The sequence below is a fragment of the Rhinatrema bivittatum genome, chromosome 2 (genome assembly GCF_901001135.1).
Source record: "Rhinatrema bivittatum chromosome 2, aRhiBiv1.1, whole genome shotgun sequence".
Lineage (NCBI taxonomy): Eukaryota > Metazoa > Chordata > Amphibia > Gymnophiona > Rhinatrematidae > Rhinatrema > Rhinatrema bivittatum.
In genome coordinates this window covers 718912844-718928226 of record NC_042616.1, presented here as the reverse complement: position 1 = coordinate 718928226, position 15383 = coordinate 718912844, and the positions used below count along the sequence as shown (strand labels likewise).

The following is a 15383-nucleotide window of genomic DNA, read 5'->3' as shown; positions in this document are numbered from 1 at the left end:
TTTTTTTTGGGGGGGGGAAGATTGGCAATTTCTTCCTGCTTCCTGGGGTTTTACTGCTCTATTTTTATTTCCCGCTCCTAACTCATTTAGCTCTGTCATTGTAACAATTCTAGGCTAGTGGCTAAGCACAAAGGACTCTCTTTTGGATCACTGCAATCATAGGTCCTAAATCTGGCTTATGATTGCAGCATCCTAACCCCAGCCAGCCCAGAGAATGGAAGATCTGACTTGGGAATTGGACCCAGATCCTCTGCAGGACAGGGTACAGTATTGCCACTAAGCTTTCAATTTGTCCCCTAGTCCATTTTTTAAAAATCTAATAGATCAGGGGTGTTTAACTCTACTCCTTACAACTGCAAACAAGTCAGGTTTTAAGAAAATCTCTAATGAATATTCATGAAATATATCTGCATGCACTGTCTCAAATGTATGCAAATATAATTCATGCATAATCATTTGGGATAATCTGACAACCAGACCAATTTGTGGTCCTTGAAGACTGGAGTTGGACATCTCTTTAACAGATGAATATGGTTCATGTCCTTCTTTATGTATGTTTTTATAGTTACCTTAATGACTAACACAAATAAGTCACAGAATTGGTGACACTTATAAGAGAAGTACTTTTCTAAGAGTATGTAGATATTAGAGTCAGATATTGTTTATTGATAGTGGTTCATTCTGGTCTGGAGTGCCTGTTTGGTCTCTCACATAGACTGTTGGGGCATTTCTTGCACTAGATAAGACATACTATTTATTTATTTATTTATTTATTTAACAGTTTTATATACCGACCTTCATAGTAAATAACCATATCGGATCGGTTTACAATTAACAAGAATAAAAAACCAGCATACTACACTATGCTGGGTTACACAGTGTAGTAGTATTTGCTGGATTTGCAGGTGAATGATCCATGTACTTGTTATATTTGTGGAATGGTTTGTGGGCATATACGGTATGTTTTCGGGTCTTACATTTCTTTTATCAAATGGTAGCATTCTTCTGATCTAGTTGCCTGATTAGATGATAATTTCATGGTAGTTTCACCTACTGCTCACAAATCCAAAATCAGGTAAATCATGTTGACCCATTACCTCTAGTATCAACACACTGACAGAAAATATTTCTGGACTCATTGAATCCATTTTTACAACTACTGATAATAACCCACCAGAAGCTTCAGCCAAGGCACTCTGACATAGGAATTAAAAAAAGTCAACATAACTGGCAAACTAGCCTCCAACTCAGTAGTGGCCTCCATATTAACCCCCCCATAATGACAGCAACACTAAAATGCTAGAAATGTTCTCTGAAAAAGACAATTAAAGAAGATTTCCTGATAACAGATTACAGAAATTCATTCTTTATACACATATGTTCTTTGAGTGCTAGACACTTCCTACAGGTAAAGAAGACTGCAATATAAACATGTATGTCTTTCAATATACTAATCTGTTTCAGGTAAAAGTGTGCAGTCGGTGTGGACATTGTTAAAAAAATACCCATCCTAGAAGCACAGACCAGATCTATTCCACGCATTAAGAAGGTGGAAGAAGGCAAAACGATTACTAGCATGGTTAAAAGGTGAGGTGAAGAGGCTATTTTAGCCAAAATATCTTCATCCAAAAACTGGAAGAAGGATCCATCAGAAGAAAATAGGAGGAAAGCATACGCACTGGCAAGTTAAATGTAAGACATAGATAAGACAGGCTAAGAGAGAATTTAAAAGAAGTTGGCCCTTAGAGGCCAACAACCTCCACCATAAAACTTTAAAAATTATATCTGAAGTAGACAAACGCAAGGGAGTCGGTTTGGGACAGTGGATGATCAAGGGGTTAAAGGGGCACTAGAGAAGATAAGGATATCATGGAAAGATTAAATGATTTCTTTGCTTTGTGTTTACTGAAGAGAATATTGGAGAGCTATCCATTCCGGAGGAGGATTTCAAGGGTGATGATTCAGATCAACTGAACCAAATCACAGTGAACGGGAAGACCTGGTAGGCCTGATTGACAACTAAAGAGTAGTAAATCACCTGGACCGGATGGTATACACACCAGGGTTCTGAAAGAACTAAAAAATGACATTTCAGATTTATTGCATGAGAGGATTCTAAGAAAACTAAAAAGTCATGGATAAGAGGGCAATGTCCTTTTGTGGATTGCAAATTGGTTTAAAAGACAGGAAACAGAGAATAGAATTGGTCAGTTTTCACAGTGGAAAAAGGTAAACAGTGGAGTGCCTCAGGGATCTGTACTTGGACCAGTGCTTTTTAATATATTTATAAATTATCTGGAAAGGGGTACAATGAGTGAGGTGAACAAATTTACGGATGACACAAAATTATGCAGAGTAGTTAAACATCAAGCAGATTGTGATGAATTACAATTTGCTGGAAGCTGGAAGAAACTGGAAGATTGGGCTTCCAAATGGAAGATGAAATTTAACGTGGACAAGGGCAAAGTGATACATATAGGGAAAAATAACCTTTGCTGTAGTTACACAATGTTCGTGCATAATACATTGAACTCTTCGGCTCAGTGTGCTGTGGTGATCAAAAAAGCAAACTGAATGTTAGGAATTATTAGGAACAGAATGGAAAATAAAATGGAGGATGTCATAAAACCTCTGTATCGCTCCATGATGGGACTTGCAGTTTGAATACTATATGCAATTCTGGTCACCGCATCTCAAAAAAGGATATAGTTGCACTGGAAAAGTGCAGAGAAGGGTGACCAAAATGATAAGCGGCATGGAACGGCTTGCCCTATCAGAAAAGGCTAAAGAAGTTAGAGCTGTTCAGTTTGAAGAAGAGATGACTGAGGGGAATGCAAAATCATGAAAAGACTTGAACAAGTTAATGTAACTCGGTTATTTACTCTCTCAGATAATAGATGGACCAGGGGGCATTCATGAAGTTAGCAAGGTAGCTCATTGAAAACAAATCTAAAAAAATTCTTTTTTACTCAGCTTTACCAGAGAATGTGGGTTACAGCAGTTAGTGGAAACTGAGTTTAAAACAGGTTTTGGATAAGTTCCTAGAGGAAAATCCATAAACTATTACGGTAATTAATAAGCAATAATAGCTTGTGATTTATCTGTTTGGGTACTTGTCAGGTACTTGTGTCTTGGACTGGCCACTATTGGAAAGAGAATACTGGGCTTGATGGACCCATGGTCTGATCCAGTATGGCATATCTTATGTTCTAGTGCTTGAACTGACTGAAGTCATGTAGTAAAAGGATGTTACCTACTAGGTCATAAATCTTGCCCAAACTTGCAAGAACTAGCTTTGCAAAACCTGGATTAGAGACAGAAAATGAGTGTATAAGTGACCTGTAATTAAAAGTGTCCCGCAGATTGCCAGATGAAGAGCTCCATCAGCCATCCATGGTCTTCCTTTGAGCTTGTATCCCTCGATTTTTCACATATATGTTGACTCTCAACAGAGGAACTGTGAGGGCAGTATTCCTTATTTATTATTTATTTAGATTTTTTATATTCCACTTTTTGCAATTTTTTTCAGCATTTCAAAGCAGATTACATTCAGCTACTGTAGGTATTTCCCTATCCCCAGAGGGCTTACAATCTAAGTTTGTACCTGAGGCAATGGAGGGTAAAGTAACTTGGCCAAGGTCACAAGAAAGCAACAGTGGGACTTGAACCCTGGTCTCCTGCTCTAACAACTAGGCTCCTCCTCCACTCACAGAACCAGAATAAACTGTTTTGTTAGCCAAAAAGGCAAATGACTGTGGGGGGATCAAAAAATATTATAAGATATACTCCTAAATCTAACTGTACATTTACATGAAAATGTGTCATAAAGGAAGTTCCGAACTGCAGTAATTGAGGGCGAATTAAGGTAAACTAGTTCTTTTGTTGCAGCATGAGCTACATCAGGAATCATTCAATCTTAATCTAAAAAAAAATCTCTATATTAAGAAAAGTTTTAAGCAACTACAATCTGAATTAAGTGCCAACTAATGAATAATGTTGCTGTGACCAGTGCAACAGAATCCATCTTTTCCATGATAGCAGATAAATCCAAGTTATCCAAGGAAAGTTGAGCTTGCCTCAGAGGTAATCTTTTTATCTTGGGGAAGACAAAATATTTTTTTAATTTTTTAAATTAGTGGAACTGATGCAGATGGTACTTTCAAGATTTTCAAAAAATACTTCTGAGCATATCTTAAGCCGTACAGAAATAGCCTCCCCAAAATTAACAAAGTTAATGGTCTCAGGGCATAGTAACAAGAAAACCTTCCTTCAATTGCAAATCTTGAGCTTCAAGAATTTCATCATGTCATCCTGGTTCCAGGTCTAAATGGTCTGCAATCTGCTTTCTCCTCCAACAGCAACACTGAACAATTATAGTAAACCGAAGACTCAGGATCTAGACCAGCATTTCTCTTCCTGCCTGGTACAGCCAATAGTAACATCTGCACTTAACTGCGTCAAGGACCATAATCCACCTCTTTCTGCTAGAGGACCTGGAGATGTTCCACGATCAGGATGAAAAACAGAGCAGCTTTGGGAAGGACAGTGACCCCTCCAACTTTGGTGCCACTCCCAGTGAAGACTTTCTCGACATCCAAGTCATTTCTTTAGTAACAAATGCATCATTAGAGGCCCGGATGGAAGTTACTCTGCAGGTTCAGAAGGGAAAAGCTGGAATTTTGCCTTGCGCTTCACCATGATTAATGGATCCACCCGATCTTAATAGGTCAAACTAGACACAGCTTTTTTAGGGCTCATCTTGATACTTCCCTATCCAAAGCTATCCTTTTTTACATAAGCTGCAGGAAGGGTTCTTGGATGGAAAGTTTTCATCAGATTGAAATCTGGGTGTAGTGGGATCCCTGTTTGGGTGGTGTGCTGCATTTGTGGAGCTATGTTGCCAGGGTTCATCCGCAGGGGGAGCTAACTTTTTCGGCCCTTAGCGTGGCATGTCTGTGGAGTCTTCAATCCAGTCCCCAACCACTGCTCTTCATTAGGTACAAGAGGGTCTTTAGGAGGGGTCACAAGAGTCACCATGGAAAAATAAGATTACCCACACAGTCTCAATGCATTGTCCAAAGATCCAAAGGAAAAAAAAAGTCTTTGAATCCAAGTTGGTGTTCAACTAAATGTACTTTAGTTTAAAAATCAAAATCCAGGCAAGACCTGAAGAGATCAAAACTGCATAAGAAAAATCAATATTGGAAAAGCCATGGTCTCTTTATCCATACTTCTCCTCCTTACAATTCTTTTCTTCCCTGCACTAGCATCCATGTTCAACAATCCTTCCCCTCAAAGGGTATGATATCCCCATTGTAAATCCAGCATCCAAACTGCTGAGAAAAGGTGGCAAAACCCCCTGTCCTCAAAAATTCTGCAAAACTCTGTTATCAAACTTCAAAAAGCAGTTCTTCAAAAACATTCAAAAATAGCATAGAAGTCATGGCCCAGTACCTCTGGTCATGGGGAAAGCAATTTCCTGTAGCAGTCACTACTCACTGTTAACTAATTGTGAGCAGAAAACCACCAGTAAAGCTGTAAAAAATCTTCCACTCTTCACCTTAGCTACTGACTTTAAGCAAAAGCAAAAAGAATCAAAGCCAGCCTTTTCAAATGCCAGGGGGAATCCCTTCTGTCAAGAACTGATTCCATTCAAACTCTAAAGTAGCAAAGATCTTCAAAATCAAATAAGTTCAAAACCTCTATCTGTATAGTCCAAACTAGTCTTCAGAGTCAATTCACTCTAACATCTCTTGCTGGAACGTCCCAAATATCTCAAAATCCTTTATTCTCCTTCTACTTTGCTGCTGACTGTGAGCAGAGGCTAAAAGAATCAAAGCCTTGCCCTTCCAGATACCCGGGGTGGGGTTGGGGGGGGCCTTGACTGTTCTCCCTTCTATCAGGGACTGGCTCCAAACCAAAAACCACAGCAAAAATCTTCCAATCTCCAAAATTCTACTCCTTGGGTCCACTCTATTGTGTAGCACAGAAAATCTCTTTTCCTCCTAGTCAGTCCACCTTGGGGATGGCAAATATCAAGCCACAGAACATGTTCTCTCTTTACTCATCGCCTTCCCTCTAATTTCTTAGCATGCTCTAAGGATATTTATAGCCCACAGAAGCCTCCCATAAAAAGGTGGGGATAACTCAAGGGGAGGATGCAAAAAAGCAAAAAACAACCCTCCCACTATCTAAGCTAGAAAAATCTAGGAGAAACCTTAGTAGCAGGCGAAGCTGGGTCACACTGGTTTAATATTTCATATCTGGTAAGGGCTCCAATGGTGTCACAGATCCAAATTTATCCAAACCAGTGACAAAAGCTGTTTGATTCATCCAACTAATCTCATAATAAAAAAAAATAAGGCATCAGTTTTATTATCATTGCGTAAATCACTGGACTCCAGTCCAAGAACACTCATAAGATAGTTTCTTGGTATAATATAAAGGGATCATGTTACTTAGCATATATGACAACAGTGTGGTTCAATATTTCTTTATCAAGAGGCTCAAACAGTTTCCACACTAGGTTGGTTTGCAAGAGTTGAGATGGAGAGTCAGGTTTTATGCATCAAAACTGAGAAGAGATCAAGCCTGGGAGAATATTTCCTGTACTCTTGGTTTAACACTTTTCAGTTATTTATTTATTTATTTAGCATTTTTATATACCGACTTTCCAATACAGAATTACTGATCAATTCGGTTTACATTTTAACAGAAACAATAACATTGACAAGTAAATGTCTTACAAAGACAGGTCGATATAACTTGGATAAGTAAATATGGGGTTAACCAGTAAAGATACATTTATTATAAAGTTATTGAGAAATGACATAATACGTTTGCAATGGCCGGCTACAGAGTTAAAGGAAATTCCAGGACATCTTGATTCTCCTGATATACAGGCCGATACAGTACAGTGCGCTCCGATGGAGCGCACTGTTAGCCTGCTATTGATGCGCGTTTTCCCTTACCCCTTATTCAGTAAGGGGAGGAAAACGTGCGTCCAACCCGCGGCACCTAATGCATGTTGATGGCCCTATTAGGTATGTGCGCGGGATACAGAAAGTAAAAAACTGCTTTTCTGTGCACCCTCCGACTTAATATCATGGCGATATTAAGTCAGAGGTCCCGAAGAGTAAAAAAAAATAAAATAAATTTGAATTCGGCCCGCGGCTGTCGGGCAGAAAACCGGACGCTCAATTTTGCCGGCGTCCGGTTTCCGAGCCCGTTGACTGTCAGCAGGCTCGAGAACCGACCCGGCAAAATTGAGCGTTGGCTGTCAAACCCGCTGACAGCCACCGCTCCTGTCAAAAAGGAGGCGCTAGGGACGCACTAGTGTCCCTAGTGTCTCCTTTTCCCCGTTTCTACCGCGCCACCTAATTTGAATACTGCATCGCGCGCACCGGCGAGGGGCCGGTGAGCGCGCCGGGAGAGCAGGCATTCGTCCGCTCTCCCGTGGACTTTACTGAATCGGCCTGAGTGAGAAGCGAAGCACATTGCGGGGGAAGGGGGGGGGGGGGACAAGATGCCATAAGTCCAAATCTCTAATTATTTATAAATATTTTGCATCAAATGCCGTAAACCTTTCAAAGTACATGACTGATTGGATATAGAGTCAACAATATGACTATCTTGGTACTGATGTGACTCCAAAGTGGACTTCTTCTATAGAGTCTCTCTTTATGAATTATGTGGAACTACAGAGGAAATGATGAGGAACCTGTATTGCATACTATTGAAGAAAATAATTGGTAGGGTATAAAAAGGAAAAGTACAGAACATTAAAAAAAAAAAATACCGTTGATGGAAACATATGTCTCAGTAGTTTGTGATACATTTTAAAGGGCCAACAAAAGAGATGTTGTAATACAGGAGCTTTTGAGACCATACAGGTTCCTTCTTGAGATGAGAAGATGTGATATTGAAATAAATGAACAGTGTGGTCTCTAAAACTCCTATTCTATAACATCTTTTTTTTATTGGTCCTTTAAAAAGTATCATAGACTACTAAGACTTCAGTTTTTCTAGGACCACTGTGGGTATTATCAACCCTAAATAGAAATTTTGTACAGATTATGTACTGAGTTGTTTAACTTAGATTGTGAAGAATATCTAATATGGAGGAAGGCAAATATCAAAGGCATTTCTGTGAGTAAAACAATATTTTACCATTGGATATAGAGTCCGTGGGTAAAAGTCCATGTGTTTTCTCCAAATGCAGAGGTGGTCCAGGGAGTGGGAAGTGCTTGAGGGACTGAATTACGAGCACAGTTTTGTTTACTGAAAACTACACGTGTATATTTATAGTAAAAAAATTACTTGTAGAGAAAATGCACAAATCTCTGCCAGCAATGTTTTCTTCAGCAGGAAGCCACAGAGGTCAGATTTAAGGACTCTATGTCACACATAATTAAAAGGCCTGCGTGAAAAGGTGATAAGTAAAAATAAAAAATGTTTGTACCTGTGCCCAGCTGATCCAGGTGGTGGCATAGATGGAGTTCCAAATGAGCAAACTGCACAGAAACACCCAGTGATGGCACAAACCAAGGAGTGAAGCAGGAGTCAACCCTGGTACAGGCTGCCAATGCTGTCGGTGTTACAAGTTGATCACAAGCACTTTGTGAGCCAGATTCACTTTCAGAGCTGTGGAAAATTGACAATAAAAGAGGCAATTTTTTAATTCTTGTTTTCTAACATCATTTATTGCAAATGCAAGAGTATTCAATCAAACAAAAAAAGTCAAATAACTATAACCAGTTGAATTTGTATAAATATTCTCCCAATATTATATACAACTTTGTCATCGTATCTGTTAATATTATTCTTTATTCATACACTAAAATTGTATAGTACTATAGCAAGAAATGAAAGTAAATTAAAAAACATGCATTTACAATTTCAATTATGGTAATGAATATGTGTTTTTAAAATGCTTGGAAAACTGCTAAATTACTCCTTGGGAAATTCTGCACAATGCTGATTTTGTGCAGAATTAGATGTTTTCTGTGCAGACTTTGAGGGACAAGAAGGCAGTGCTGAGAGTTATAGCTCAGGCAGGTTGGAAGAGGCGATGGGCAGCATGAAAATCATAGGCCCTGGTGGCCATTAGAGAAAGGGGATGGTTTGCATGGGCCTGAGGAAAAAACCATTCTGTCTGCACAGGTTACTTGCAGGAAGATACTAATGAACTGAACCATTTGCTGGGATGGAGGAGGGAGCAACGGGAGTTGAGCTTGGGGAAGGGTGTGAGATCTGCTGGGACTGAGCCTGGCAGGGAAGGGGTTTGAACAAAGAGAGAAGAGCAGATGAAAACGGGGGTTTTTGAGTTTGGGAAGTGAGAAACAGGCCGATTCAGAAAGGATTGCGGGAGAATGGGCGTTCCGTGCTAAGCACCCGCTCTCCCAATGCGCGCCCAGCCACCTCTCATGGGCATGCGATCCTACATTTAAATAAGGGATCGTGCTAAAAGGAGGTGCTAGGGACAATTACATGCCCCTAGCACCTCCTTGGCCCAGGAGAGGTGGTTCTGTCAGCGGGTTCAGGAAACCGATGCTCAATTTTACGAGCATCGATTTTCCGAACCCGCTGACAACAATCGGTTAGGAAAACGGACACCAGTAAAATTGAGCGTCCGTTCTCCTAACCGGACTGGCCAGTACATTTAAAAAACATTTTTTTTTTTTACATTTTTGGTTCCTCCAACTTAATATCGCTAGGATATTAAGTTGGAGGGTGTACAGAAAAGCAGTATTTTCTGCTTTTCTGTACCATTTTTCGGGCTGCTCATAAAATGTGTGGTTTGATACTTTCAGAATCCCAGGTGACTAACTAATAGCCTCATCAACATGAATTTGCATGTGATGAGCGCTATTGGTTTTCAGGGGTTTTGGCCATGAGTTTTCGAGGCGCTAAACCCCTTACAGTATAAGGGGTAATAGACGCCCGTCAAAAACACACGGCCAAACCCATGGCCAAGAGCACTTTATAGAATCGGCCCGAAAGAGAGAGAGCGATCTGGTGGGAAGGGAAGAGAGAGAGTGCTGCAAGAGAATTGAGCCTGGGGGAGGAAAGGAGAAAGAACTGGGAGATAGGGTTAAACCTAGGGAAGGGGAAGAAAGAGAGAGCTAGGGGAGGGGTTTGAGCCTGGTGACGGCAGATGGAGAGAGAGAGATGGGATGGGTTGAGTTTGGGAAGAGGTATTGAGTCTGGGGGGAGGGGAAGCAGAAACAGAAAGAAAGCCGGTAGTTGTACCTGTGGGAAAGAGAGAGCTGGAGGGGTCCAGCTTAGGTCAGGGAGAGAGTTTTGGGATGGGTTGAGTCTGGGTGTGGGGGAAAGGAAGAGTGAACAATTCTTTTTTTTTGGGGGGGGGGGGGGGCTTGAGCCTGGTGGAAGTTAAGGTAGAAAAATCCTGAGGTGGATGGGGAGAGAGAAATCTGAGAAGTGTTTCAACCTTGTAAAGAGGCGGAGGTGGGAGAGAATGATGGAGGTTTGTTTAGCCTTGGAGGAAAGAGAGAGAACTTGGGGTCCCAGTTTGGGCTTAGAAGATGGGGAGAGAAAGCTAGGGAAGAAAGTGGGGGGGGGGGGGGGGGATAGAGTTGGGGTAGAAGTGCTGAGGCTGGGAAAGTGGGAGAGAGACACCTGAGTGAAGCTTCAAACCTGTGGGGGGTATCTAGGTCTTATGATGCACTTTTACAATACTGGGGGAATTTTGAATAAAATATTTAAAATTCTATATCTGATTAATAATTATTTTCTGCATTGCATTTAATTATTACTTTCGGATAGTAGAAGGACTAGGGGACACTCCATGAAGTTAGCATGGGGCACATTTAAAACTAATCAGAGAAAGTTCTTTTTTACTCAACGCACAATTAAACTCTGGAATTTGTTGCCAGAGGATGTGGTTAGTGCAGTTAGTATAGCGGTGTTTAAAAAAGGATTGGATAAGTTCTTGGAGGAGAAGTCCATTACCTGCTATTAAGTTCACTTAGAGAATAGCCACTGCCATTAGCAATGGTTACATGGAATAGACTTAGTTTTTGGGTACTTGCCAGGTTCTTATGGCCTGGATTGGCCACTGTTGGAAACAGGATGCTGGGCTTGATGGACCCTTGGTCTGACCCAGTATGGCATTTTCTTATGTTCTTATGTTTCTTATGTTCTTATATACAGAATTTTAAAATTTTGTGCACAGAATATTTTATTTTTACGTAGATTCCCTAAGACGTACTAAATATATATCCCTCAGTAGTATTACAAACACAATCTAAACCTTATTTTAACAAGGTATAACAAAATAAGCTTCTTAAAACACATCACTCATGTATGTCATGCCATGAACTTCATTTATCAATGCTTTCTCTCATTCTGTGTCTACAGAAAAAAAGCTTAGTGAATCAGGCCTTGAGTCTAGCTTGCGTATCCTCCCAAACATATTGTCCTATTGAGAAACTACTTCACATCAGTCTGATCTAAGACGACTCTTTAACAGTCAATATGATGGGACAAGCAAAATCATCAGTGTTACAAAAAGACACCTTAATGCTGGGTCTTCTTATGATGAAAGTCATAAATCTGTTCACGTGATAACTGAACTCTCTTCTCTCTTGGTCTTTCGTCCACTAAAATCAATTTTATGAGAACCACATCTTAGTCTCTTAGCTTAGTCTCTTAGCTAACATATGCTAATCCCAGAGGTTGCTGATACAGCATGGTAGGACAAATAAACTCTATGTAAAACAAATTTACCTTTCACTAAAAAGCGCTACATTTTGGTCTTCCTATATTTCGCTAACACTATTAATCTCTGGCCAAAAAAAAGAGAATACATCATGACTAAATGCTAGCCTTGAATTAAACTAACCACTGTTTTAGGGGCTCATATAGTAAATCATGCTGATTTTCACATAGTCTGCTTTCTATGTAAAAATGGTAAAGGTGCCCCTAAATTGCACTTAGGTAGGCAAGTTTCTCTTGTTACACATGAAGTGGACTTTATAGCATTTTTTGGCTGTGCATATAGCAAACTTATGCACATAAGTTTATTTTTGTGAAATGTCATGCAATATCAAAATTAATGAGCTGCTGCAATGAAAATTCAAAGAAAACAGGTTATTAACTATGGCTACAGATTTAAAATACAGACAAAAGGCCTTCCTAGTCTGGATTCCGTAAAAAAGATAACGATACCTAACTGAGATGTCGTTATCTTTTTTTGTGACGCTGTCCATAGGAAACTGTTATGTTCTGGCATGGTTGTGGTCCATGAATCGTAGTGAGAGCTGACTCCATTCACAGGGAGGAGCCCTGTGGGGACTCACTACGATAGGCGTGGCCTCAGCTGAGATGGACACAGATGGAATGAGATTTTATTAGACTGGAACGTAGGCGAAGTACCCACAAAGTGGGAAGAAAGACACAGTTCAGAGTGACAATGTAGCTGAGTGATGATATTCCTGGTAGTGGCCCGCGGAGCGGGGTATGCCAGGGAACTCCTCCTCAGATGAATACTTCTCAGGGTAGATCCAGTAGTGGCCCGCAGCGCGGGTTATGCTGAGAATCAGCACTGTTCTGATAAGAGAAGTGCAGGAGGGCAGCAGACCTGGGTAGATGAGGGTACTCACGCCAAAGCATAGAAGGTGGTCTGCTGAGGCGAGCACAGTAGTGGCCCGAGGAATGGGGTACACCAGAGGTTCCGTCAGCAAGCTGGTGGCAACTGAGTAGTGTACTCACAAGGATGAATGAGGCTGGGTTCCAATCTAGAGTAGATGGATTCTCCAGGCAGGAAGGCCCTCCGAGGAGCGGATAGCCAGAACGTGACAAGGCCCCCGAGGAGTGGGTACCTAAAGGGTCCAAGTACTGGAGTTCAGGAACAAAGTTCAGAGTAGCAAATAGAGAAGCGTCTCCAAAAGGAATGGAATTCAGCAGGAAGGAAGTCCTTGCTAACTCGTAGGAAGCATAGTCCAGAAGGCTTAAATACACTGGCAGGTGACGTCATGCGGAGGGGGACGCCCCCGAGGTTCCCGCCATGACTTGTATAAGAGAGGGCTTGGTGCGCGCGTACCCGAGGTAATCCCCGATTCAAGATGGCGGACGGGATCACCCACGCCAACCCAGGGACGCCGGGGAAGGCGGCATTTGAAAGCGGAGGCCGCCATTCTTCTGAGAATCGCTGGTGCTGGGAAAAAGGAGGTGAGCAACAGAGGTCGCAGCCGCCTGCGTCCAACGGGCACAACAGAAACGACTGTGGATAAGTTTTCTACCGGGGCCATTTGTATACGAGTCCCAGTAGAAAACCTAAGTGTGGAAAAATTACAATTTCTTTGTGAAATTTGATGCACTTTATATACTGGCCCCTTAATTTATCTGAAATTTAGAGAATAGTTATCATCTACATTAATATTATGGTGAAATATAGATTAAAGATTATTACATATGACTATCCATTAGTATATAATAGGTTTCTAAAAATGATTTTCTGAATGCATGTAATTTGACTACTTTCTCACAGAGAAATATATTGCATTATGTCTATCTGTTAAATGGGATAAAAGCAAAACATGCAAACTGAAAACAGATAAAGAAATTCAGTCCTATCTATTGCAAAACTGCAGACCAGACACAATTAATTTCCATTTTTACCTTTTCTTTATCACTATAGATTCCCTATGCTAGTACTATGCCTTTATTCTAATACCACTTTTCCCAAAAGATGTTTTGTGCCTCCATCTTTCTCCAAAGATATACACACATGCACACACATGACCAGAGGTGAGCAAATACAGCTGCAGGCCCCCTTCCATCCAAGCAAATCACCCCCAATTTGGTTAGATCGCTCATAGTATTCCTAGTCTCTTGCCAGACAATTAGCTCTTGAACAAGATGCCAAGTAATGAGAGAACCACACTGCCAACCAGTGTCAGACAAACACTCACAGTCTCTCACATAAAAAACACATCCAACACACACATACACTGAGAAAGTGTGTGGGAGCCTCTGTCTCTGACACAGACACACCAAACACTCACTCTCAGTGTGTGGATGTGCCTTGTCTATGTCACAGAGAGAGAGTGTGTGTGGATGTATTTCTATGTCAGAGAGAAAAAAATTAGACACCCACCCACCCACCCACACTCAGACACAAAGTTATGTGTGTGACTGTCTCTCTCTGTGACACTGAAAGATGCCCTTACACACACTCTCTGACACACACACACACATTCTGTCGTGCTTTATCTCTTGTACTCACACAGGGGCGGATTTTAAAAGCCCTGCTCGCGTAAATCCGCCCGGATTTACGTGAGCAGGGCCTTGCGCCCCGGCGTGCGCAGAGCCCCGGGACTCGCGTAAGTCCCGGGGTTTTTTGTCGGGAGCGTGTCAGGGGCGGGGCCGATCGACGCAGCGTTTTGGGGGCGGGACGCGGCGTTTCGGGGGCGGGCCCGGGGGCGTGGTTTCAGCCCGGGGCAGTCCGGGGGTGTGGCCGCGCCCTCTGGAACCGCCCCTGGGTCGCGTCTCGGCGCGCCAGCAGCCCGCTGGCGCACGTGGATTTACGTCTCCCTCCGGGAGGTGTAAATCCCTGGACAAAGGTAGGGGGGGGGGTTTAGATAGGGCCGGGGGGTGGGTTAGGTAGAGGAAGGGAGGGGAAGGTGAGGGGAGGGCGAAAGAGGGTTCCCTCCGAGGCTGCTCCGATTTCGGAGCGGCCTCGGAGGGAACAGAGGCAGGCTGCGCGGCTCGGCGTGTGCCGGCTGCCCAAAATCGGCAGCCTTGCACGCGCCGATCCTGGATTTTAGCGGCCACGCGCGCATCTACTAAAATCCAGCGTACTTTTGTTTGCGCCTGGAGCGAGAACAAAAGTACGTGAACGCGCCGTTTTTAAAAATCTACCCCACAGTGAGTGGCCCAGATCCAGTACTGCCACATCATTATGTAAAGTTTTTTTTACTTGCTGCCAGTCCTTTCCCAGCCTTCCTGGTACAAGGATGTTAGGCATCCTAGGCAAACCTTACAGCCTTGCACCCCCACACTAGCTTGTCATATCCTCCCTACACACACTAAAAGATTATACATTTATAACAACAGATTTTACATGAAAAAGGATGTTCAAAGTACAGTCTTCTGAGATAAAATATAACTTATAATATGTATGTTATATTTACATGGAATGCTGTGATGCCAATCAGAAAACCCTTCAGAAAAGCAAAACAAACTGTTGCGCCCGGTCGCAGACGGCTGTGACCTCTCACGCTCACCTCTTTTTTCCTTGCACCGTCAATCATGGGGAGACTGCCACTCTCCGTCAGCCAGCGCCAACCTCCCCGGGACAGCGTGGGTGCTGCCAACCGCCATCTTGGACCTGGAATTACCTAGGGTGCGCGCACGAGGGC

General features: G+C 42.1%; 1 protein-coding gene across 1 annotated transcript in view; it reads right to left on the bottom strand.

Moving 5' to 3' along the window:
• The window catches only part of VPS13B (vacuolar protein sorting 13 homolog B), a 2198633-nt gene that overhangs the window by 264759 nt on the left and 1918491 nt on the right, over window positions 1-15383 (bottom strand). Inside the window, 1 exon segment of the mRNA XM_029587199.1 lies at window positions 8462-8643. Coding sequence (XP_029443059.1) covers window positions 8462-8643 — 182 coding nt within the window.